The sequence below is a fragment of the Phyllostomus discolor genome, chromosome 5 (assembly GCF_004126475.2).
Source record: "Phyllostomus discolor isolate MPI-MPIP mPhyDis1 chromosome 5, mPhyDis1.pri.v3, whole genome shotgun sequence".
NCBI classification, from domain to species: Eukaryota; Metazoa; Chordata; class Mammalia; order Chiroptera; family Phyllostomidae; genus Phyllostomus; species Phyllostomus discolor.
In genome coordinates, this window is record NC_040907.2 from 55,895,689 (window position 1) to 55,921,319 (window position 25,631).

The following is a 25,631-nucleotide window of genomic DNA, read 5'->3' on the forward strand; positions in this document are numbered from 1 at the left end:
CAGCCTTCTAACCATTTCTTCAACACACTCCTAACTTTGGGCATTTCCTCTAGCTGTACTCACTATCTTCAACTTTCCCCTTATCTCCAATGGCAATTCCATTGCCTTTGTAAAGTGTCTTCTCAGATCTGTGCTCAAAAAGGCCTACTCTAATATTGCCCTATCATGCTATACTCAATCCCCTTTTACCTGTTCTGGTTTTTATTTTTACCATAGAAAATATAATTTTATAATAGATAATTTGCTTAAGCTATAAGCATCAGGATAGCAAGGACATTTGTCTGATTACAGTTTTATCTCAAAAGCCTAGAAGAGTGCCTGTGCACTGTAGCTGCTCAATTAATATTTGGTAAGTGAACAAATAGAAGAATACATGACTAGATATGGATGTCTTTCCCCTTGTTCTCACTGGTGTAATTAGAGCTTTTTGAATCTCTGAATTCATATCTTTCATTAGTTCTAGAAAAATCTCATCCAATATGTTTCAAATATGGCCAATATATGTTAGGCCCTACTCAAGTTATTCTTTATCACTCTTAACCACATAATCATATTCGTCCTCTTGTAACATTCTGCTGTAATTTAGGTAATTCAGATTATCTTTCAGTTCATTAATTCTCTAATAACAATTTTATTTTAATTTAACAATTTTTTAAAATTTTGAGCACTTCTATTGGGTTCATCTTCATGTATGCCTGAACATTTTTAATAATTTCTGATTTTAAAAAATTCTGTCCTTAATTCTTAAACATTTTATACAGTTATTTCATGTTTTTTTTCAATTTTTCAATTTTTTAAATTTCATGTTTTATATCTACTAATTCCCATATCTAATTTCTTGAAGACCGCAATCTGATGTTTACAATTTTTTTCTCACAAAAGATCATTTCCTGGCATGTTTATTAATCTTTGGTTGCCACTCATGCTTTATTCATCTTAATCTGTGGAGACCTGGTGATCTGAATTGAAGATGCATTCATCTAGGGGGGAATTGTATTTGTGTCTGGCAGCAGCCAATGGGTACTACCAAATTGGGGTCACTTTAGGTGATTTCCAGGCTCTTGGCCTTACTCAAGCAGTTCATCTCAGCCCCCTCTGCTCTGTTGCCAGCTCTGCTCTCACACCCCTGCCTGTAGCACTCACAGGGGCTGCTCAGCATTTCACATGTGCCTCCTGTTCAATGCCCCACTTTCTTAGCTCATGGGTTTAATTTTATTTCTGTAGGGAGATTTTCTTCATTTCCTGAAACCTCATCAAAACAAACCTTATATAATACAATAAAGTATTATTTTTATGCCATTATTTATTAGCGAGCAAGCCCTTCAGACTAATTAGTTCCTTCATAATGGTAGGTGTGGAAGTCTCAGCAGTGTTTCCCTATTTCTTTTTATATTGCTTTATTGCTTTGTCTCCATCTCTCTCTCTTTTTAAGATATGATTCCTGGCTTCAATTCCTCCTTCCTCAATAATATTCATGAATAACAACAACAGATATTATTTACTGAACAATTGTTATGTGGTAGGCAGTTTTCTAAGTACTTTATGTACATTATTTTTTGTAATACAGATTCTTACTACATAGTTGAGGAAACAAAATTCAAGAGACTATGTACTTGCAGAGGATCATATCATTAACGTGTAATGAACCTGTAATTGTGCCTCTTCCATCTCCAAATTGATGCTTGCAGTCATATGGCCTCTCCTGTGTAACTCCTAACTTGTTCTGGCCAAGGAGAATTGTTCCACTGCTGTTCACAGGCATTTGCTCACCCATAGCCTGGCTTTTTTTCTGGTCAGTATGACACACCTACACTGTTCTCTGCCCTAGTGAGTAGGCTGCTGTTATGAAATGTTTGGATTCCTATGATATATCACTAGTCAGTTTCCCAAGACAGCAACAGGTATCAGTTACACAGTCTTACTTACCCTTCCCATTCTAGCTGGACATTTCTCCACCCAATGAACAGCTTCAAGTTTACTTCCACACCATGAATTGCTGAGTTAGTACTACATAGGAAGTCTATAGGAAGCTAAAATTCTTGGCTTTATCTGCACTTGTTAGATATTAATCATCTTTCTCCCTTTTGCCATTGTCAAAGTTGGACTGTAGGCAATTGCAGATTCCTCTTGCTCATTAAGACAAGTCAGTGAAATCAATAGCAAACTTTACTGCCCTTCCCTTCTTGATAATAATAAAGGACTGATTGAATCACACACTCAGGCTTTATGTTGGCAAACAGCAGAGGTTATTTTGAGCTCCAAGCAGATACACACACAAAAAGGCTTTCGAACAAAAAGGTTTCTTGAAAGTGTCTGATTAAGGGACAGAAGTTCTTCCAATAGACTGGCCCACCTCTTTGTGGGCAGCTGCACAGCAGGAGCAGATGAGGAACACCTGAGAGACAGGAATGGTTGTCTAGAAACTCAGTAACTCAGTACCCACAGTGCTTACTGTGTTCCAGGCACTGTTCTAAGAGCTTCATACTCGTTTCATTTAATCCTCACAATCTTGTGAGATAGAGATTTATTGCAGCAATGTTATAGATAAGGGAAACTGGGTTTTACAATCATTAAGAAACTTTCCCAAAGTTCATCAGTTACACATTACGGAGCAAGCTGGGATTAAAATTTAGGCTAACTACAGAACTTGGGGATTCAACTGCATTCTTTTTTTTTTCAATTACAGTTGACATTGAATATTATTTCATATTAGTTTCAGGTATACAGCATAATGGTGAGACATTTATATAATTTATAAAGTGATCCCCCCCAATAAGTCTAGTACCTACCTGGCACCATATATAGTTATTATAACATTATTGCCTATATTCTCTATTCTGCACTTTATATCCCCATGAGTATTTTGTAACTACCAGTTGATACTTAATCTCATTGCCTTTTTTTTCACCCAGCTCTCCAAACCCCCTCCCCTCTGGACACCATCAGTTTTCTTTATGAGTCTCTTTCTGTTTTTGTTGTTTTTCATTTACTTTATTCTTTAGATTCCACATATATGTGAAATTATATGATATTTTTCCGCTGTATAATTTATTTCACTTAGCATAATACCCTCTACGTCCATCTATGTTGTCACAAATGGTAAAATTTCATTATTTTTTTATAACTGAGTAGTATTCCACTGTTTATTGTTTATCCAATCTTTTATTGATAGGCATTTGGGTTGCTTTCATATCTTGGCTATTGTAAATAATGCTGTAATGAACACAGGGGTGTTTATATCTATTCAAATTAGTGTTTTGAGTTTCTTTGAATAAATACCCAGAAGTTGAATTGCTGGGTCATAAGGTTCAACTGCATTCTTATGCTGATATGTGTAAAGCTCTTCTTTGTGTGACAGAAACAGGACATTGTTATTTTTGTCTTTTTAATTATATTTTATTGATTATGCTATTATAGTTGTCCTGAGTTTTCCCCCTTTGCCCTCCTTCCACCTAGCACCCCCTACTTCCTCAAGCCATCCCGACCCCATTGTTCATGTCCATGGTCATGCATATAAGTTCTTAGGCTATTTCATTTCCTATGCTGTACTTTACATCCCATGGCTATTTTGTAACTACCAATTTATACTTCTTAATCCCCTCACCTCCTCATCCATTCTCTCATACCCCCTCCCATCTGGCAACCATCAAAATGCTCTCCACATCCATGATTCTGTCTCTGTTCTTATTTGCTTAATTAGGATTTTTGATTCAATTGTTGATAGATATGTATTTTTTGCCATTTTATTGTTCATAGTTTTGATCTTTTTCTTTTTTTAAGATTTTATTTATTTATTTTTAGAGAGGGAAGGGAAGGAGAAAGAGAGAGAGAGAGAGGAACATCAATGTGCGGTTGCTGGGGGCCATTGCCTGCAACCCAGGCATGTGCTCTGACTGGGAATCAAACCTGCGATGCTTTGGTTCACAGCCCGCACTCAATCCACTGAGTTACGCCAGCCAGGGCTGATCTTTTTCTTAAATAAGTCTTTTTAACATTTCATATAATAATGGTTTGGTGATAATGAACTCCTTTAGTTTTTTCTTATCTGGGAAGCTCTTTATCTGCCCTTTGATTTGCTGGGTAGAGCAATCTTGATTGTAGGTCCTTGCTTTTTATGATTTTGAATATTTCTTGCCAATCCTTTGTAGCCTGCAAATTTTCTGTTGAGAAATCAACTGACAGCTTTATAGGAACTCCCCTGTAGGTAGCTAACTTCTTTTCTCTTGCTGCTTTTAAGATTATCTTTGTCTTTAACATTTGGCATTTTAATTATGATGTGTCTTGGAATGGGCCTCTTTGCATCCGTCTTGTTTGGGACTCTGCTTTCTTGACTTGTATGTCTATTTCCTTCACCAAATTAGGGAAGTTTCCTTCCATTATTTTTTCAAATAGATTTCCAATTTCTTTCTCTTTCTCTTCTTCTGACACCCTTACAAGGTGAACGTTGGATAGTCTAAAGTTGTCCCACAGACTGCTTAGACTATCCTAAATTTTTTTGGATTCTCTTTTCTTTTTGTTCTGAAAGGAAGCTGTCCTAAGTACTATACTGTTTCTTGGGAGAGACTTTAATTGCTTTTTAGGGTTCACATTGTACCTGTACTGTTTTGGGGGAGCATTGAGTTAGTGATTGGAGTTCAGCCTTGAAATAAGTTAATTCTGTATCTAATAAGTGTAATTCAGAATGCTGCCTCTAGAGGGTGATGCATCATTATGGAGCATTGGCTAATTATTAATGTGAGTGACAGTACCTGGATTAAAGGTACTTATTTGAAAGAGAAAAATAGATCACACTTCTGTAACTATGCAGACATGGCCTTCGATCAAATAAAAAGTTAAAGGGATAAAAGAAGTTGTCTGAAATGTTTTTTATTAACCTAAAAGGGATTCTTTTTACTTCTATCTTAGTACCCATGAAGCATGACACCAAAGGTTGCTGGAGAAAAAGCAGAATATATTGAAAGCACTTTTTTCATGGTAAAGAAGAAAAAAGCTATAGAGACAAGGTGCAAAATTAAATAATTGTTCTAAATTTATCCTTTTTTGTGGGAGCAAAGAATAATTAAATTTGCTGCAAGAAAATGTTTTCTGCTCATTGATAATGGCAACTTAAAAGAAAGAAGCAATTTTGACATTTGGCAGTTTTAATAGGGGTAATACCTACCATAACCTATAATTCCAATCACACCCAAAACAAAGACCCAGAAGAGTAATCCAGCTATGAACCTCAGGAAGCAGCAGGAACATCCAACTGAGGAGCATGGCAATTGTCAGGCCACTGGTGGAAAAAACACGAGACAAACACAGGGTCAAGTGTGCTAAACATAACATAATGAAAACAGCAAGACAGCACTCTTTTTCTCTTAAAAATAAACCTTGCCTTATATTCATTAAATAGACTATTTTCTTTTACCTAGCTATAGAAACATTTATGACATTAAAAGGTACAAACAATGGTTTCTGTTAAGACTTTGTATGGAAGGGCAGGACCATCAGGGAATTCATACATGACTCCTTTTCATGTGTCAAGCTAAAGTGAATGAAGGCCAGTATCAATCACTGTTCAAGGAAAGACACAATTTCTCCAAGCTACAATTTTGGACTATCTGCCCTAGTTGTCATGTTCTATTTTTTTGCCTTCACACCTATCCAATAAGTGTTAAATTGCAAAACCTATCTATGATGAATGTGTGCTGTTCTACCTACCTGGTGACTAGTGAAAGCCTTATGCAAAATAACTGTCTAGCAGTAAGAGAAGATTCTTAGGATAGAAAGTCCAAAAAAAAGGATCTGTCCCACATAGATCTTGAACTCAGGATTTTTATAGACCATTTCACTATGAACTAATTATCTCTAATAGTTTATAATATCTAATATCATCAGATTCTATTTCAGGTTCCTGTTGATCTGTAGGCCACTATTTGGAACCATGATAAGGCTCCTGTGTCATCTGGGCCATGTGACTTCATCAAGCAATCAACAGCATGACTATTCCTTATATTTAATTTCTTCCTGGACTTTTGTGTGAGCTAGCAGAGATGTTTCTTTTACCCCACCATACCCAAGTTGAAGTTAATTGGATTTCTTTAAGTAATTTTATCAAAGAGAACTCATTAAGATCGGAAATTTGACTGATGCTTCTTTAAGAATGGACACCTCTGGTGCAATCTGCAAGTTTCTAAACATAGCAACAGATAGAGCTGGGTAAGGAGGGAGTGAAAGGGCGGGAGGGAACAAAAAAACAAGAAAGAAAGAGGGGAGGGAGGATGGGAGCAGGGGGCGGGAGGAAGGCCTGAAGGGGGAAGAAAGAAAAGAAGAAAGAAAAGAAAGAAAAAAAAGAAGAAAGAAAGAAAGAGAGGGAGAAGGGAGGGAGGGAGAAGGGAGGGAGGGAGGAGGGGAGGGAGGGAGGGAGGGGAGGGAGGGGGAGGGAGGGAGTGAGGGAGGTTTTCTTTCTTTCTTTCTTTCTTCCTTCCCTCTCTCTCTCTCTCTTTTTCTTTCTTTCATTTTTATTTTTTTCATTGTTACAGATGTCCCCATCCCTTCCTTTGCCCACCTCTAGCTGGCCCCCACCCCCTTCCCTCAGATCATCACCACACTGTTGTCTGTGTCTATGTGTCATGCATATATGTTTTTTGGCTAGTCTCTTCACCTTCACAAATAAACAGAATCTTAATAATTACTGTCACCACATTGATAACAGCATGCAAAATAGCTTCTCAGTTCGTAGTCTTGCACAACCTATGGTTTTAACTTCCTAAGCCATTTTCTTTTTAAAAATCACAAATACTTTGGGTGTGGGGGGGTGGTAGGGAGAAAATGGAGACAACTGTAATTGAACAACAATACAGTAATTAAAAAATAAATAAAAATTAAAAATCACAAATACTTTAATGCTTAAATATTCAATATGGTTAAAAAATGATTCTATGGTGTAGCCCAAGAGAAGTATTTACAAAGATCAGAGGGGGAAAATACATAGATGTTTATTCTGTGTATTTTATTCTTGCATAAAAATTCTACCCAAATAAACTAAGTCACAGCATATCAATCTTTGGCCTTATATTCATTAAATAGACTAGAGCAAAGAGTTGAAAATAAAGGATGGTGCTTATGTTCTAGTGTTATGAGTGGGGCTGGGGTGGTGAAGAGGGTTCCAGTGTGTGTGCTGGGAGGGAGGTGTGCAAGAGAGTCCATCATAATGTGTGTCCCCTCAGACAAGAGTGGAGAAGCCAAAATAAAAGAAGAAACATGGAAATTGTGAAGTGATATCTGGGTCCTACAACAGGTGAACCAATTGACTGTCAAGAATAGTCTATAATCTCTGCTATGGAGATATATCCTGAAATCCTAATATTTACTGACAATAGTTACTGCAGTTGTTTAAGACAAAGCATTGAAATCTCATAAAACTAATTTTGCAGATCTAAAAGTTACTCACCAGTATTTTATACAAAATTTGACTTTATTAAGCATCTAAAAGTTGTATATATCTCTCTTATTCCCCTAGTGTTTTTATAAATGTTGCTTGAACTAACATTTTCAATGTATCTTCTATGTTCCAAGAACCATAATAGGAGTTAGGAAAATGAAGATGACTTATACATAATTACCATGGTAAAAAGTTCATAGTTTATCAGAGGGAAAGAGCCAAGGAAATAAAACACAAAATGTTCAGTGCTATGTAGAAAATAAGTATGTATATGTATATGGGTATAGGTGTGTAAACACACACCACAGTGGGTATGAGGAACACAAACAGGGGGAATAACTAATTATATCTGCAGAAGTCAAGTAAGACTTCATACATGACTTGAAAGCTGATTTTAAATAATGAGATAAAGTTGCCTATGGCACAAGGAATGAAAATGCCAGGAAAGAGAACAGAATGTGCAAAATCATGTGCATAGTATTGAATGTGTTTAGAATGTAGGGTTAATAAAAAAAAACCTGGGTGGAGATGAACCTGAAAACTTAAGCTGGGCTAGGTTGTAAATGGCCTTGTCAGTGTCTAAAGTTTTCACTTTATTCTTTCATCAGTAGGAAACCATAGATGCTTTTAAGACCCAAGAAGGTGACACAACAGCCAGATAGTAATGATATTCTTAGATAAATCAAACACATGTACACCTCCAGTAGTGTGACTGTATTCTCTGGACTGTAAATCTTATGTCCAAAAAATTTTAATTTCCTCCTCTCTTTATATATTTTTTCATAAGTGACCTTTGTGGATGATAATAATAAACATTATGTGGAAGGGTCATATTAAAAATAAGAATAATCTCTTGGAAGTCAACGAAGAACAAATGGAAGAACAGACCACAGAAATACTGCATCTACCGAAACATGTGACAGGAAGCAAACATATCACAGATGCTGCCTTCACATAACTTGAAGTATATGTTTGTAGGAGTATTTTAAGGAATACAATGAAAAATTATAGTCATAACTTTCTGTTAACACTGGACATATTTCCAAATATCTTTGTTCCATTTTTATTCTTTATGAAAAAGAAAATGGCATGAACTGAGATCTGAGCCAAATTTGAATTCATGATTATATAGGAAATTTGAAGAAAGAGTTCTACAAAGACAAAATCAGAATGGGGCTGGGGAAAACCATCTATGTTTTCACTTACATGAGAATCCAATACCAAGTTGTTGCGTAGTCTTCAAACACTCTCATTCCAATTGCCTTTGCATCAAGGATTTTATTTATATTACTAAATTCAGAGAAGAGAAATATCAATTATTTTTCAAGTACCACTAAACAGACGTGTTTCTGTTAGGATAAAAGGAATTTTGCAAGCTGTTGTCCAAAGCATATTTGGAGAAACCATTTATCAACATGACTCTTTTCTAAGACACAACAGTTCATGAAATGTCACTTTGGTAAACCTATAAAGGTGGCTGTATCTACACACATTAGAGATCATGGCTTTCAAAATGGTGAAAAGATTCTTTTCTCACATAAGTGGCATGCCTTCAGTATTGCAGAAGACTCACTATATGAAATGAATTTAAATAGAAAGATCAGTTTTTAAGTTACAAAATCCAGAGACTCAAGAATGAAAAAATGAACACCATCATTAATTCACCTTCCCAAACCTCGGACAACTCTGTAGCAGGGAGGCTCATGAGTCACAAACAGAGGAGTGCACATATCCTTAATGTCCGGTTTGATGAATATCAAAGTAACTACATATGTAACTACCACTATGTCATCCCTTTTCCAGTGTGCTCCAATTAAAATACCTTTCTTTTCCCAAAAGGAACCACACCCCAACTTTTGTGATAATAATTTCCTAGTTTTTTAAAATTAATTTTAACTTTTATATATGCATCACAGGATAATTTAACTTAGTGGTGCTTACTTTCCAATTTTATTAATGGAATTGTACCTGTATTATTTCATACAGCTTTATATATGTGAAGTTTTTCCATGTAGCTATGATATTTTAAATATGCAGAAACTTCCCTATTCTATTTGGACTGCTAAAGCCTTTCAAGAAAGAGGAATTACACTTTAGGATATCTTTATATTTCATTTTTAATTCAACGACTGAGCAATGCAATGATACTGTGTGTTTTGCTTGTGCACATGTGTGTACACACCCTGGGAATCACATTTTCCAGTAACTTGCAATGCCGGGGTATGTACAGCCAGTGGGAACAGTGAATTCACTTCATTGCATTTAGTATGTGGAAATTTGGTCCAGCACTGAAACAGCATTGCCATGGTCATCTCACCTTCCTTAAGGCCCTTTCCCTTAAAACATCGGGCAATTTCATTATTTCAGTCATATTTTTTAAATGCTGCTTTAAAAAAGCATAGTTTTTTTTTTTCTTAAAATTATTTTTATTCAAAAAGTAAATTATATGATGACCTTTTGGTACATTTCCTGATGTCTCATTCTATATCCAATGACAGTAAAAGATTTAACCATTTTGATAAACATGGTTGTTCTTTCTAATTGTTCTGATTTCTCCTTTGATGCTTTTCTTCATGAACATATACCAAGCTCTTCAATCCACAGGGATGTATATATTTTGTAATACATAATTCTTCCTGTATGACAACTTAATGGAAGCTGTAGTCCTGGGTTCAATAATGGGACGCATCAAAAATGATAATGGGAATGTGAACACACATACCTGGCAGCTGCCCTGAGTTCCATAGTGCTTCTTATCTGTCCCGTCCCATCTTCGAATGTTGTCTTATTTCCTACTGTTAAAGTGCCATTTTTAGTTGAGAAGTCAGGGAAACATCTGTGGAGAACTGTAAAAATAAAATGGTGGTAATCACTTTTCTACTCTTTCCTACATGATGTCTTCCCTTTGTTAAGCTTTCAGTTACTTAAAACTAAGTTCTTGTTAGACAGTGTATTCTGTGCTCATTATAAATAATTGCCCATTGTTTGATGATCAGAAAATTGTCTGTTCTAAGACTGACATAGAAAGCAAATATGATGACAATCTAAAGTTACATTCTAAACTTGATTATTCTACACATGGCATGTTCATCAAATAAGAAACACAGCACAGGTGGTAAAAGAATACTGATTGTGTATTTCTCATGGTAAACACATTTTTTTAAAAAGGCTTCATTTACTCGTATGACTGGATGAGTTTAGCTTTGTTATTTAAAAAAGTCTTAGGTACTTCTTGGGAGAATCCTTAAAAATTAGACATTAGTGAATAGTTTCTTGGGAAATAAAAAACAGCTCAAACTTTTGGTTCTACTAAGACAACAAAACATTTATTTTTAAAGCCTCTATAGTTTGTCTTCCTTCTACCTTTCTCACTTACATGGTTTTTTAGAGTATGGAAATGGAAATATTCTAGCTATTAAAAATGTCCCATACTTTGTAGACTAGCACAGTTTCTGAGAAGAGCTAACTCACTGTTCAACCTACCACTTTCATTAAATAGAATCCTTAACCTTTTACAAACCTGTATTACTAAAAATATTTGAAACCCCAATTTTAAATAAAGTGAGAAAAGAAATCAGAAATAGATCATTTTTATGTTTTTTCTTACAGGAAACATGTTGGTTCATAAGCCTGTCTGGGAGCTTCCTGGGTATAAATCTAAAATGAGCCCCTAAACGTGGAGGGCAAGGAAAGATTGAAGAAAAAGGAAGATCACTCCAGATTGGAAGATGGCAGGTTTAACAAGCAAGGGGGGTTATGAGGCTTGTTTTGGGCAGCTGCAAGATAAGTAGATTTTTGTACCCACCTGCCAAATATATATATAAATATAACACCTATACATATATAATGTACTTTATACATTGTCAGATAAGAGCCAGAGGAGACACCTCCATGATAGTGAAACTGCCTGCTGACTCCTTAGGGATCAATGCAAAAGAGGAGACCATCATAGCCGCCAGGGGTAGAATGCTGGGGAAGGATATCAAAAAGATGTGACCTTTGCTTTGAACCACTGGCTGCACCCGAGGAATTGGAGTCTCCTCACTCTATCTCTGTGCTTGAAGTGTGCTCTCTGTGTGCCTTTTCCAAGCTTGAAGCTTCCCCAGGACACAACCTTGAGCTAGAAATATGGTGATGAGAGGATCTGAAGTGGGTATGCGACTAAACCCTGTTAAGACCTTCTGTGACTGTGACTGACCCCAATGAACATCTATAAGTAAGCTCTTACATTTCAGTGAGTGCAAGCAAAGAACTCATTTTGAGGTTGTCCAAGAGAAGCCTGCTAAGTAAGATCCCTTGCTTATTAAACCTAAATTTTCTTCAGTCTCTGTCCTCTGTGCATGGGAACTGGTTTCAGATTTCACTTGGGAACTTTCCCAGGAGGTGATGACCCAACAAAGCATCACAGATTTGCAAGGGTTCATATAGAGTTTAGACTCTATATTAAAGCAGTTGATGCAGGAAAGGAAGAAATATGTGGTTATAAAGCCTTTCCTGACTTTCTTCGCTGAAAGCAATTTCTTGACTACCTACTTCCATCTTCTGTAGCACTTTCATTAACCTCTCTCTCTTTCCCCTTCCCATTCCCTGGCATAATTGACATTGTGGTCTCCACCTGCTGTTTCTATTCCCTCTTAACCCAGTCATATTTCTGTTCCCCAACACAGCATGGAAATTATCTTCCCAGTGATCCCAAAGACTTCCTAATTGCCAAAACTGACAATATATTTTAGTCTTCATCCAATGTGGAACTCAGTAAGTATTTGCCGTTGAATGAGTTAACTTTCCTGAGTTTTTGACACAGCAGACAACCCATGTCTTTCAGAACTCTCCTTCCTTGCCCAGATTCTGGCCCCAATTCTCTCCTGCCCTCCCTCGGCCTTTCTGTACACTCTTTCCCTCTCCACTGCTTAAACATGACTGTTCCCACCTACAGCGTTCCCCAGGTTTGTCCTAAATATTATTCCCAGGCAATAACTCATCTAATCTGTTACCTTCAATTACTAAATATGCTCATTATATATTTGGAAAATAGAGAAAATATGAAGGAAGGTACAAAACTATACCAGTTCTAGCACCCATGACGAACTATATTTTGAATTTCCTTTCAGTCTTTCTCCAACAAGAAATTTTTCTTCTTGAGTTATAACCATACATTACTTGCAGTGCTTTCCCTTGCTTTATATTTTCTTTTACTATTACTCATTTCCTTATATAAACCCTTTAGTGAGTAAATTTTATTAGCTGCATACTATTCTATTAAGTAATTATACTTAATCCCATACTGGGGGAATCCACATTGATTGCAATGTATACCTTAATGTCTCCTTCACTGGCCTGTGAGGGACTAAGCTTTTTCCATTTCTGTATCACCAACATACATGTTATATTGTGAGATTTAACCAAATGGTACTTGTAAGGGCAGGGACTATGTCTTATACTTTTATACCTATTATATCTTCAGTGATTAATGAGTCGTTTTTACCTTTTTGCATAAAAATTTGTAATACTATTCCTGCCTACAGACACTCGCTGCCTAGAGCTTCCTGGTAAAATGCAAATGCCTACAAAACGTATGTCTTTGCTTGAGTCTTTAATGACCCAGAGGAGAGTGACAGGGGTCTATAAGACACTGTGTTTGGCTGTAGCTACTTCAGTTTTTGCCTGACTCTCTACTCAAATCTCATGAATGAATATTGACTTTCTTCCATTTTAAAAGAAACATACACTCATTGTGGAAAAATGGAGAAGTAAAAAAAGAGGAAAGAAAAGAGAAAATGCCCAGTGTTTTGCCATCTCCAAAACAACCACTTAATATTTTGGCATATTTCTTTCCAATCTTTTTCTTTGAATATTTTTAAGAGTTTATTTATTCACTTTTAGAGAGAGGGGAAAGGAAGAAGAAAGAGAGAGAGAAACATCAATGTGTGGTTGTCTCTTGTACACCCCTAATTGGGGACCTGGCCCGCAACCCAGGCATGTGTTCTGACTGGGAATCAAACTGGCAACCCTTTGGTTCACAGGCCAGCGCTCAATCCATTGAGCCACACCAGCCATTATTTATAATTTAAATATCATAATTATTTGAGCATTCTCTTGCTCTTGGGCATTACAGTATTTCCTTTTTCTTTCTTTTTATGAGGAGGCCCTACTGGATAACATTGTGGTGAACATCTTTACGTAAAGTTTTTTCTCTATAGTTAGAATTATATCCATAAGAAGAAAAATGAGAGATTATTTCATTTTCTTCTAAACATAGTTAAAAAAGTTTATAAATTTTAAAGATATAAAATATTGATTCTTTCAGGAGACATATAAATATTTTAAATTTCAAATTTTAAATATTTGAAATAAAGACAAGTATATATGTTCTACCCTTACTTCCCAAACAATTTTTGAACAGACATTTTGTGTGAATTCTGGGGCTGGTGTATAAGAGTATATCTTTGTATGCGCTTATGTGAGTTCATAGAGTGCCAAATAGTCTGATTGGGCTTTCAAAAATCAATTTTCAGCCCTTTTAATGTCTATTTATGCAGCAAAACCCCCAAATGCACATAAGTCCAGTGGCAATATCCCTGGCTAGTGTCAGGACATTGGGCTTTAGCCTTGGCTTCCTTCCTAATTAACTCTGGGATCTTGGGCCAGTCATAGCACAATTCTTGGCCTCAGTTTCATCCATGGTGAAATGAGGAAATTGAATTAAATAACTCCTTCACAGATTTTTTGTTTCTAAGGTAAAATAATAATCACTTACAAGGTTTGCTTGGGAAAATTGCTGTTGGACAATCATCATTCATTACTATTTCTGAGAGAGACTAAAATGGAAGGAAGAGTACGTTAGCATTTCAAAGGCTATATGATGACAACTTTTACACCCTCAATATAGAAATTTTGTCCCTTAAAAATTCAGTGGGATAATAATCTCATTATTCAAATTACCCCCCTAAGAAAACTAACTGTAAGATTCTCTTGCCCACATACAAATGCTGTTAAATGCCCTAAGTGCAATTAAGTCAGACAAACAATAATAAAACCAGACCCTCTGAAACCAAGGCACACCTTTGAAAGTGTGTATTTTTTATCTTAGTCACATTCTGAATCTCTAATCCTTAAATTTTCTTCTAGAAAATCAGCTCTTCTCTAATTTGGAAGCCATTAGTACTAATTTATATAATGAAGCTTTAGAATTTCCTTATAAATCTTAAACTTAATTAGAGTTTAGGGATTTTTAAAAATAAATAATTGTGAACTGGAGTTGGAAGTAAAAATATACTTGTTACTAAGTAGCCATTGGGCTTGATCACTGAATTAATGAAATGGTGGCTGAAAATGACATTAGCTCTTAACTCTTTTTTTAACTGAATTTATTGGGAGTGACACTGGTTAACAAAGTTATGTAGGTTTCAGGTGCACAATTCTATAATACGTCATCTGTACACTGTATTGTGTATTCACCACCCCAAGCCAAGTCTCCTTCCATCACATTTATTCCCCCTTTACCCTTTCTCTCTTACCTCCCCCAACCCACATTTCCCTCTGGTAATCACCATACTGTTGTCTGTGTAAGCTCTTAGCTCTTGACAGCAAAAACATGCATCCAAGTAGAAAATTTGTTGATGTCATGGAAGAGTTGAAGCTAATTTACCAGACTTAATCATCTTGCATAACCCCTCAAGTCTACAAAATAATACACTGTAAATTGTATGTGTGTTTTTGTATGTATATGTGCATTTTTGTACATTTTAACAGAATGGTGCATTTAGTAATCATTTCCTACATTTGGGAGCTTTTTCCAGATACAAGTGTTCATGTTATACTTCAGATTAAAGCGAAAATTAAATTTTGTCTAGATTTAGGAACTTAAACACACATACCTTTGCAGGCCGAGTAATAGGGGACTTGCAGAACTGGCTATAATATGCCCAAGAGCTGTTGTTAATTTTGTATGGAAATTGCATTTCCAGATAAGTTAAAAATTTTTCTGGGCACTTGGAGACACAGATCTGTGAAGGAAAGGAGCACAAAGGTAGGAAATGACTTGAACAAACCAAGGAATTATCTGTAAGATTAGCCTTCTAAATCATCCACCATGATAAAGAACAAACACCATTTTCCATCTAAGACACCAAATCAACTTTCTAATATTACTGTAAAAAATGAAATTTCATATATTGGTTATCAGTCTCTACTCCTTGCCCTTTGATATTGATGTTCTGTTAAAACAATAAGATGTTATACAATGATAGACTTACACATATTTTTAACTTCTGATTTTCAGATAATTGTAGGTCTACATGCAGCTGTGAGAAATAACAGATTCCACATGCCTTTCACCCAGTTTTGCCCACCAGTAATAGTTTACATAACTATAGTACACTATCTCCACTGGGAAATTGATTATGTTACAATCCATTAACTTTATTCAGATTTCAGTAATTTTGAATGTGAGTGTATATATTTTCAGGGTTAGAATCTTGCTTCCTTTCCTATGTTTGATTAAAATGGTGATTTAAAAAGTTTCAAACATTAATAATTTATGTATGCCATTAATAACTATCAGTTCCAGTGAATTCTCAACAATTCTCAAAACATAATTGGGGTTTTATTACCATAAGAAACTAACAAAATGAGGGCCATTGGTGGCAATCAATCATTATTATAGTCTTCTAGCAACACCAGTCAAATGTGAGCAGAGAGGTCACCAATGCAATTATTTTGCATTAACGAACTTTGGAGACCTATTAATGCCAAACCAGATCCCTTTGCTAGTCCACAGAGCCATTGTGGAGTGACTGAAATCCAATTAGTAACTCCACAGAGAGAAGGCAGATTCAGAAAAGATGTATTCTATGGGTTTTGCTTTTGTTTGAAAAAAAAAATCATATTAAGTCATAAGAGTTGCAGGCAATTCTTGTACATTCACTCCCCCACCTTTAGTGCCTCCTTGTGAAAGTGCTCTCCACTCTGACTTGCTCCATCTCCTGACTGTACAGTTTGCTAAGGATTCTTACCAGCCAGATTCTAGCTCAACCTTCATTGGCAGTTAGGTAGAAACACTGCTGCTGAGCTCATGTCTCATTCCTACCTTTGGGTCACATTTCTGCTGTACCCAAGAACATTTGGTGTCGACCTCAAAACTAAGGCAGAAGGTGGGTAACTAAATAAACATCTTTGACAGTTTACTGACTCTGAAAGATAACTAAACTAGTTTCCCCTACTGGATACATTTAAATAGAATTGTAAAAATAAATACTAAAAATACTGATGTTTCTAAGGCTTTAAAGAACTACTCAGTTGGGACCATGATGGTTCTATATTTAAAAATACATACACATACAATGTATACTCTAGATATAAAAACCCTGTGTATACAACACATACAATAATTAAAATGGTATACAAGTTAAAAGTGGTTTGTTAAAGAGAAGGACATCAAATTTCATTCCAGACACAAAATGAGCTGTTAAAATACAACATAGCAACTGCTCTTTACTCTCTCCTTCTATCAGCCCAATTTGTTCACTTCAAATAGGATGCTGATTAGTAGCAATCAACATATGATTAGCCAAAAATGAAGGCCACATTGAGGTTGGGCATCCTAATTGATCACACTCTGTCCATTAAATGTGTGTGACATGTGTCTGGACCATCTGACAATTGACAAAAAAAGTAATACATAAAAATATGGCTTGGATCAAGTAGATAAACTATTTCCTGGCAAACTAAAAGTAAGTCTGCATTACTGGCAACTAAAATATATTCTGACTCAATTCTGATTCTTTGAGTAACCACAAAGGAGCACTTGATGTAGTTTTTCATCAGTATTTTTATCACATTCTCAATTCATATAGGTTTAACATTCTAGTACAAATTAGAATTTGGTGAGTGAAAATGAGAGTTACATTGAAGGTTAAAACACTACATTTGTTAGAAAGAAAGAATGATCTAGTAAATAATTTATGAAACAACAAAAAAGCATAATGTACAAGGATTTATTTTGTTGTTTCATGATGGGGTTTCATGATAGATTTGTATAATATAGCAGAAAAATTCTAAGACTGGGAGTAAGAAGATATTCTTTCCTTCCTTTCTTGCTTCAGCAAACATCTGCTCATCACCTATTCTGAGCCTGCTCTAGTGGCTGGGGATACAACAGTGAAAAAAAAGAAAAGATAAAAATCTTTGTCCTCAAGCAGTTTACCTTCTAGTAAGGGGAGACAGGTAACAATAAATAAATAAAATGGTTTGTTATAAGATGGTAATAAATGCTATGAAAAAATAAAACTAGAAAGGACAATAGCTGTGTGTTCCAATTTTAAATAGGTAGCCAAGAAAGGCCTCACTAAAATGGTAAGATCTGAAGAAAGACTTAAAGAAGACTACTGATCAGGCCATAGTCACCTGAAGAAAGACTACTGCAGACAGGGAGAACAGCAAAATATATGGCTCTGAGGCAGGAGCTTTCCTAGGTCGTTTGAAGACAATAATGGCCAGCAGAACCCAGGTGCAGTGACCAGAGGGAGAGTAACAGCCCATGTGGTCAGAGAGTCTGGCAGCCAGTGAATGATTGTGTAGGTCATTGTTAGAAATTTGGCTTTTAACCTGAGCAATTTGGGAAGCTATGGGGTGGCAGTCAGCAAAGGAGAGACATAGTGACATATTTAACAGTATCACACTGGCTGCAGGGTAGAGAACAGACTGTAAGAGGTTGGAGTGTGGGGGCCAAGTATAGAAGCAGAGAGCTCGGCCAAGAGGTCACTGAACTAATCCTGAAAAACAATTATGGTTCCTTGAAAAAAAGATGAGGTAGTGAAAATTAGTTTGGTCCAGGTAAAGGGGTGTCCAACCTGTGGCCTGCAGGCTACATGGGGCCTGGGATGGCTGTGAATGCGGCCTGATACAAAATTGTAAATTTACTTAAAACCATTTTTTTTGCTCATCAGTTTTCGTTAGTATTTGTGTATTACATGTGTGGCACAAGACAACTCCTTCTTCCAGTGTGGCCCAGAGACGTCATAGGGTTGGACACCCCTCACAGGGCATGTTTTCAATGGAGACCAGAGGAATTGGCTGGCAGCTCAAAGATGAGCATGAAAGAAAAAGGAACCCAAAATCATTCCATGGTATTGGGAGTTGTTCTTAATTGAAATAGGAAAGACTATTGGGTTGGGGAAACAATTTTAAGAATAAAGTCAAAGATTAGGAACTGAGTTTTGGACATGCTAATTTGAGCTGCCAACTAAATGCTTCGGTGCAGACATTGCTCAGGTGGTTGCATTTAAAGATCTCTAGATCAGGGAGCAGACTTATTTGGAGATGTAAATTAGGGAAGGCAGCATATAGTTGGTGTTAAAACCACAGACTAGGTCAGATCACCAACAGAGCAAATGTAGATTTCAAAGAGGAAGAGTTTGATGGAGGAGAGAATGCCACTGCTTAGAAGATGTTGGAAAGATGATGAGAAACCAGCAAAGAAGACTAATAGAAAGTGACCAGAGAGTTGGGTGGAAACATAAAAGAATGCTGTGTGCTGAAAACCAAGTGAATAAAGTATTTTAAGGAGGAGGGATTGGTTAAACAATGCTGTCAGATCAAGTGAATGGGAATTGAGACTTGACCACTGGTTTAATAATATGGAGGTCAATTGTTTCATCTGGAGGAAATTGGAGTAGCAACAAAAACCTGAATGGGAATGAGAAGGATTTGGACATATTCTTTTGACAAATTTTTTGGGGGGAAAAGGAGGCACAAAGATAAAGAGCAGTAGCTGGAGAAAGATGTGGGATCAAGGAGATAATTTTTAAGATGGAAGAAATAACAGCATGTTTGTATACTAATGGGAATGATTTAGCAGAGAAGGAAATTGGTAATAAAAAGAAAAAATTGGTAATAAAAAGGAAATTTCTGAAGTGGTGTGCTTGAGTGTGTAAGAAAAGATAATTTCTAAGGCACAAGTGGATGTCAGTGTGGGAGCTTTCAAAAGTCATCTTCTGAATGTTTATACTTTCTCAGTGAGAAGGGAGGCAGAGTCAGAGTCTGCCATGAATACCAGCAAGGTCTTGGAGGTTTGACGTGAAAGCGAATGTATGAAATTGTTTTCTAAGGCAGTAGGCTAGCAAATGGACAAGGGGTCTCTAACATGGTTGTGGGGCAGCAATGAGGGCTCCTTCAAGGTCAGTGATCCTGAATTTAAAGGACTGTTGTATATATTTTCTACCAGAAACACAGCTGCGTGGGTTCAGGCATGGAATTGACAGAGAGCTGCATTTAGCCAGGAATGAGATTTTGCCAGGGAAGTACAACTAAGTGAGGAGTACAAAAAATTGAGGATTTACATAAGGTGTGATTTTAAAGAGGGGCCATGCAATAAGGGTAAAAAGAGAGATGAAAGCCTGCAGGAACTGAGGAACACTGTGAAGGGGTTAGGATCAGGGTTTGTAGGTCCTGGTGAGGTAGAAGAATTGTTGGAATGTTATAAAGGGACTGACATGATGAGACAGTGGGATGTTTGAAATAGAGACTACAAAGGGTGGTAACTTTTTGTATTGACAAGATCAAGGATTTGACCTTGGCAGTCAGTGGCTCTAGTAGAAAACAGGGTCTGTGGTAGAGGCGGTGGTCACAGAACTAAGATGTCAATATCCCAAGTTGGTTTTAGTCTCAGCAGGAAATAAGATATCAAAAACCTTTGAAGGAGATGAAGAAGAGAGAGAAAGGAAGGAAAGGGAGGGAGGGAAGCAGGGGGAAAGGAAGAAAGGAACAAAAAAAGAAATGGAGGGAGGGAGAAAGAAAGAAAGGAAGAGAGGAAAGAAGGGAGGGAGGGAGGGAGGGAGAAAAGAGAGAGAAAGAATTACAAACATTCTAGGAAAGATCTTTGGGTGTGGTTTACTATCACATGGAACCAAAAAGAGGCAAGTCATTAGCTTCTAAGTTCTTGAGGTAGCTGTACTTGCAAAAAGTTCATGAGTTAACCTGACAAGACCTTTGACAAAATAATGCTTGAGGTTAAACTCTGAACAACAGGGAGAGTTTCAAAGCTCTATGGCCCCCAAGAGGGCAAATTTCCAGTGCTCGGCAATGGTGTGGCCTTGAGGCTAATAAGCAAGAAATAACCTTCCAAGTGGTGGAGCAAAGGACAATTGGATGGAATAGATGAGGAAGTTCCTCTTGAAGAACACAGTCCAGATCGAATAAAGGGCTCTTCCCCAGTGCCACGCACCAGACTGCTGTGTATTTATCACTCCTCCCTTTCTGAATGGGTATTTGTATTCTAATTTTCTTAGCCCCAATCCCCACTGAGCATTAAGTGTTAAGACCTGACAGAGAGATGGCATATCACCCACAGACCATGGGCTTGGGTGAAAGACAATGCTACATGGGACTCTTGTCTTCCTGGGGAAGATGGATGCTCTGGATAACAGAGAGTTAAAGACTCTGGAAGACACTACTAACTGCCATTGAAATTTGTGCCTCTTATTCCATTTGTTCCATGGCATGAGGAGGCTGTTCAGCCCACAACTCCACAACTACCTGTTTGATTCCTTTTTTTTTTTTTTTTTTTTTTGCATCTAGATGTGAACATATAAGTCTAAAGTGTCGATGGCATATGCATAGAAATGCAACATGTGACACTCCTGATCCAAGGTTTTCAAGAGCAGGGGTGCTTTGTTCATCCTCTTTGTTTCCTTCTGGCTGTAGCTACTGAAGACTAAAGGGATGGCAGAGCTGCTGGATGAAAGTAGCTGCAGGAGAGTGCCCACTGACCACCATGCCTTATACTGTTCAATGGCCAAAAGAAACTTTATTGTGTTAACTCAGTGAAAAACTGAGGTTTATTATTTACAGTAGCCAGCTTTACTTTTTGTAATACTAACCTGGAGAAAAACACCTCCACTTCTCTGGGCTATAGTTTGCTCATTTATAAAATTAGGTAGTTGGACAAGGTAATCACAAGGTTCTTTAGTGATGCTAAACTGATTAATCATTGCTTCCTTTTGACTGTATATGAACCAAGATGAGCTCATATTCATGTCTTCCCACTTTCCATAAGTTCATCTTCAATAACACAGATACAACGCAAAGGAAATTTCTGAATTCTTTCATTTAAGAATGGTCAAAGTGGCTAACGACACCAGTGAGGCATTTTTTCTTTCTTTTGGTCTTACCTGTGTAGTAGGGCACTGTAGGTTTATCAAAACGGAGGGACTGGTGCAGCTTAAAATGTTAAAATAAAATAAAATGCTCTTGTTCCTGTTAAGAAAACAACATAAAATAATTTTTTCAGTGAGTGTGGATATGTTCCATATCATTTCAGACCCTGTATACTTTTATATAATATGACCTTTTAAAAATTGACTTCATTTTTTTTAGATAGCTGCAATATACTTTGCAACTTCCCTTTAAACTGCCTAACATTTAAACCAACATTTGGTAATAGTAAAAAGTTGAAAAAAAAACCCAAATAGCCCATCAAGGGGATTGGTTACACAAAAATTCTACTGCCATAAAATGCAAGACTGTGTTGTCATTGTAAATAATGGTGAAGAAAATATTAAATGGATGGAGAAGTTCCTAATATATTAATTTTAGGAAATATGTTACTAAAGAGTATTAAGATATGACTTTATTTTAACTTTGCAAAAAATAGGTATAATATGATATACAGAAAAAAAATTATCATATCTGAATGGTGGAAATATATTTGTTTAGTTAATTTTTTGTAGTTTTATGGATCCTCTGAAATAAACATGTATTATTTTGGTATTCTGAAACAAAGATAAATAAATCACGTAACATTTCCACTCTATTCAAAATTATGGTTAGTGGCATAGTTATAGGACAGGTCAATATTCACTAGCATTGAGTGAAGCATTAACTCTGCCACTTGGCAAGCCATGATTCACTTTTGAATTTCAATTTCCTCAGCAGTGTACTGGAATAATACCAGCTTTACCCAATTCACAGTGTTGTTGGTAGAACATAAAATAGTCTGCTGTGAATTCAAGACAAAGTGCTTGTCCAACTTTAGTATGTATCAGTGAAACTTGTAGTGTTTGTTGAAAATCATGATTCCTGACTCATTCACAACCCTTGAGAGCCCAGATCTCTGGGTGGGCAGCCTAGGAATTCAGATTTTATTCCCTATGCTCCCCAGTAGATTCAGAGACAGGTGACATATAAATCATACCTTGAGAGAAGCCCTAAACATTTGAGAAGAATGTTCTCAGTACCTTGTCAAGTCCTCAGTTAATTAATGTGACTACACACATAACAAAATATACTATAGGCTGTTGAATAATACCTTTTCTACTTAGAATCACCAAGTAGGATCCAAATATAAGGACAAAGAAAGCTCCCTACAAAAAATGTGGGCCAAACCCTTGTATTACTTCTCCCCTCTTCCTGCTCATGTACATAAGCAAAACATGGGGAGAACACGGCAGGTTGGAGACAGTGGTGTTGGCAGGATACAATGATCACAGTTAAGAGGATTTTCCATCCATTTCACATTGAAAGGGTGATTGTTTCTTCCCAATGCCAAATCGCAGAGGGCTCTGAAAGAATCTCTTGTAAAGACTGGGGTTACCTGTAGAAAGGGCAGCCTAGCATTTCATTGTCCAAGTAGACCCCTCTCAGGTGGCAGACTTACTAGTCAGCCTTCTGTGCCCATTTCAGCAGGGAGAAATGAGACCCAAAGAGACCACAGAGAGTTGAAAAAGCCAATGGGGCAGGAAAAGCTTAGTGTTGAAGTAGCCTGTTATGGGAAGATGTAAATGGGCTTGCATTACCTTGGTGGTACCACATCTGACAATAAGAGGCTGGAGGTGAATCATCAGAGATGAAACTAAAGGGGATGGGAGGAGAGTGAACTAAGCTGATCTCTCAAATGATGGAACTATTTAGTGAGGACTTTCCCCAGAGAATTTCCACTTGACACCAGACTTTGGATGCTATTCCAAAGAGAATGACTGACGGCTAGTTAGTTGTATCTTAGCTGCAGGAGCAATACTATATGGTCAAAAAAGTGACAGACACGCCTTCTCTTTCCATCCCTCACAACACAAAGGAAGAGCTAGAACCAGAAGAGAGGGAAGAAAACGAAAATAGTAGACCAAGCCCGCTCTTCCAATGTAAGTTCTCTTGCAGAGTTAAAACCTGAGCCAGGAGATTAAAAGCTATGAGATTCAACTTTTAGTGTAGACTACACTGAATTTGCTAACAACAGAGAGTGTCTGGAAAGCACTAGAATCTACCTGAGTTGCCAAAGTGAGAAGAGAGAATTTGAAAGAACATTGTTAAGGGCAATGATGGGGAAAATAAACACATTTCATGTTTGTAATCTTATCAAGTCCAGATGGTTCAAGATCTGGTTATGAATTTGGACAAAATATACACAAGGCTACTTCAGGGTTCTACAAGAGTCAGCTTGGCTCTTTCACCACCCAAACAGCTGCATCATCCACACAGTCTCATGGTGCATGTGATTCAAATTTGTACCTGAGCAAATGAATAAATTAATGCATGTCATCGATCACTGGAGTCTCTTAGGAGTGGTTAAAACTGTGAATGGTAAATCAGTGTCAAGAGTCCCCCAGGGTAGCATTGATTTATAACCTGCAAGTGCTACATAAACTAAAGTTATTCACTAGATTATGTTATTCTCAAGGGTAAGGTTTACATCTTACTCATCTTTATATGCCTATCTTACTAACATGTAGCCTGGCATTTGGCCCATTCTAGGTAATTATCAAATGTAGAATGAATGAAGCAAATTCCACAAGTTTTCTCAAAATCTTAGGATCCTTAAAATACATATTTTTCAGCACAAATTCATCATCATTTTATTACAGTCTGACTGATATCCTTAAATATCAGTGGACCTCAGATTCCTTAGGTACAAAGTAGATGGTGACGGTTGGAGTTGAGCCATTCTGTGGAGTGACTGAAAAAGTGATTCATTGTTTAACTTGAATTATTTTCCACCCAGGAACAACAAAATAGAAGCAACTGCAAACTACTCATTTAAAATAACCTAGCATGCACTTCAGCCCATCTTTCTTCCTTCCTGAGACTCATGGAAATATAAGAATAAAATTTTAGGAAGGAATAAACCTCACTACTCCAGCTGACGATGTGTGTGTGGTGGTGATGGGGCATCTGCTTACACACAAAAAAAACACAAGAGAATTCAACAAGTTTGGAAAGATGGAGAGCATTAGAGAGTGTGTTGGGTGATGGAGACACCATGTTGGCCATGGAAAGGGAGGGACATGTTTTTGTCTGTTAGAAATAGTGAGATATTTTAGACTCAGAGTTAATAGAAATCTGACCAAAAATGAGAAGATTAATTGAAATTTATATACAGATCTACGGTGCAAATCAGCAGCTCTGTACTTCTCTCATACATGTGCACTTAGAATTCTAGCATCTAGAAAAAACAGGCAAAAGAGAGACTTCTTTTGTTGAATTAACCTTCTGGGGATGCAAGAGCTTCTGTGGCATTTTGAAAGCTGATGCCTGGCAGCCAGCTTCCCACCAGCTCATGCTGTAGTGAAATCTGATGGCCAGCACAGTGCATCACCCAGAATAGGACAGAGTCCTCCCTGCAAAACTGACTTACCTACATAGCAGTAGAGAAAATTCACACAAGACCTGCTTCATCTTTCTTCGTAAGATTGGCTTCACTTAGCTGCCAAACTGATGCAAAACCTAAATGAAAGAAGAGCTTTGCTCTCTCCATCTTTCCTGTTTCTCTACCTGAAAAGCTCATACTGGCTAATTGTGCTGCCTTACACAATGTTCAGTCATTTCAAGGCAATGTTTTTAAGTTGAAGTTTTTGTAGCAGCCAGAAGGTGGCATCAAAATCAACCAAGCTCTCACTTCTTAATGGAAATCCCAAAGAAAAGGACCATACCCAAGTATCATGAATAACTTCCCTGAAACTCAAAAGGCAGAAAAAAAACTACACATCAACAAAGCACCCCATTTTCTCTTGAGGGCTCTGTTTCATCCGTTTTGACATTTTACAAAACTCCCACTGTTTCTAAAATCTCCCAGTGTTTAGTTAGGCATGGATAAACAAAGCAAAACATGGCCAAACTCTACATCCCCAACATGATGACACCATTCCCAATCATGGGATTTAAGCTCAGTTACAAATGCCTTTTGAGAGTCGTGAGTCAGAGGGTTGCCTTAATTACA

General features: G+C 36.9%; 1 protein-coding gene across 1 annotated transcript in view; it reads right to left on the reverse strand.

Moving 5' to 3' along the window:
* Positions 1-25,631, reverse strand: part of SLC44A5 (solute carrier family 44 member 5) — a 344,959-nt gene that overhangs the window by 41,410 nt on the left and 277,918 nt on the right. Inside the window, 7 exon segments of the mRNA XM_036026299.1 lie at positions 5,162-5,228; positions 5,230-5,275; positions 8,633-8,716; positions 10,149-10,272; positions 14,184-14,244; positions 15,304-15,432; positions 21,595-21,679. Coding sequence (XP_035882192.1) covers positions 5,162-5,228; positions 5,230-5,275; positions 8,633-8,716; positions 10,149-10,272; positions 14,184-14,244; positions 15,304-15,432; positions 21,595-21,679 — 596 coding nt within the window.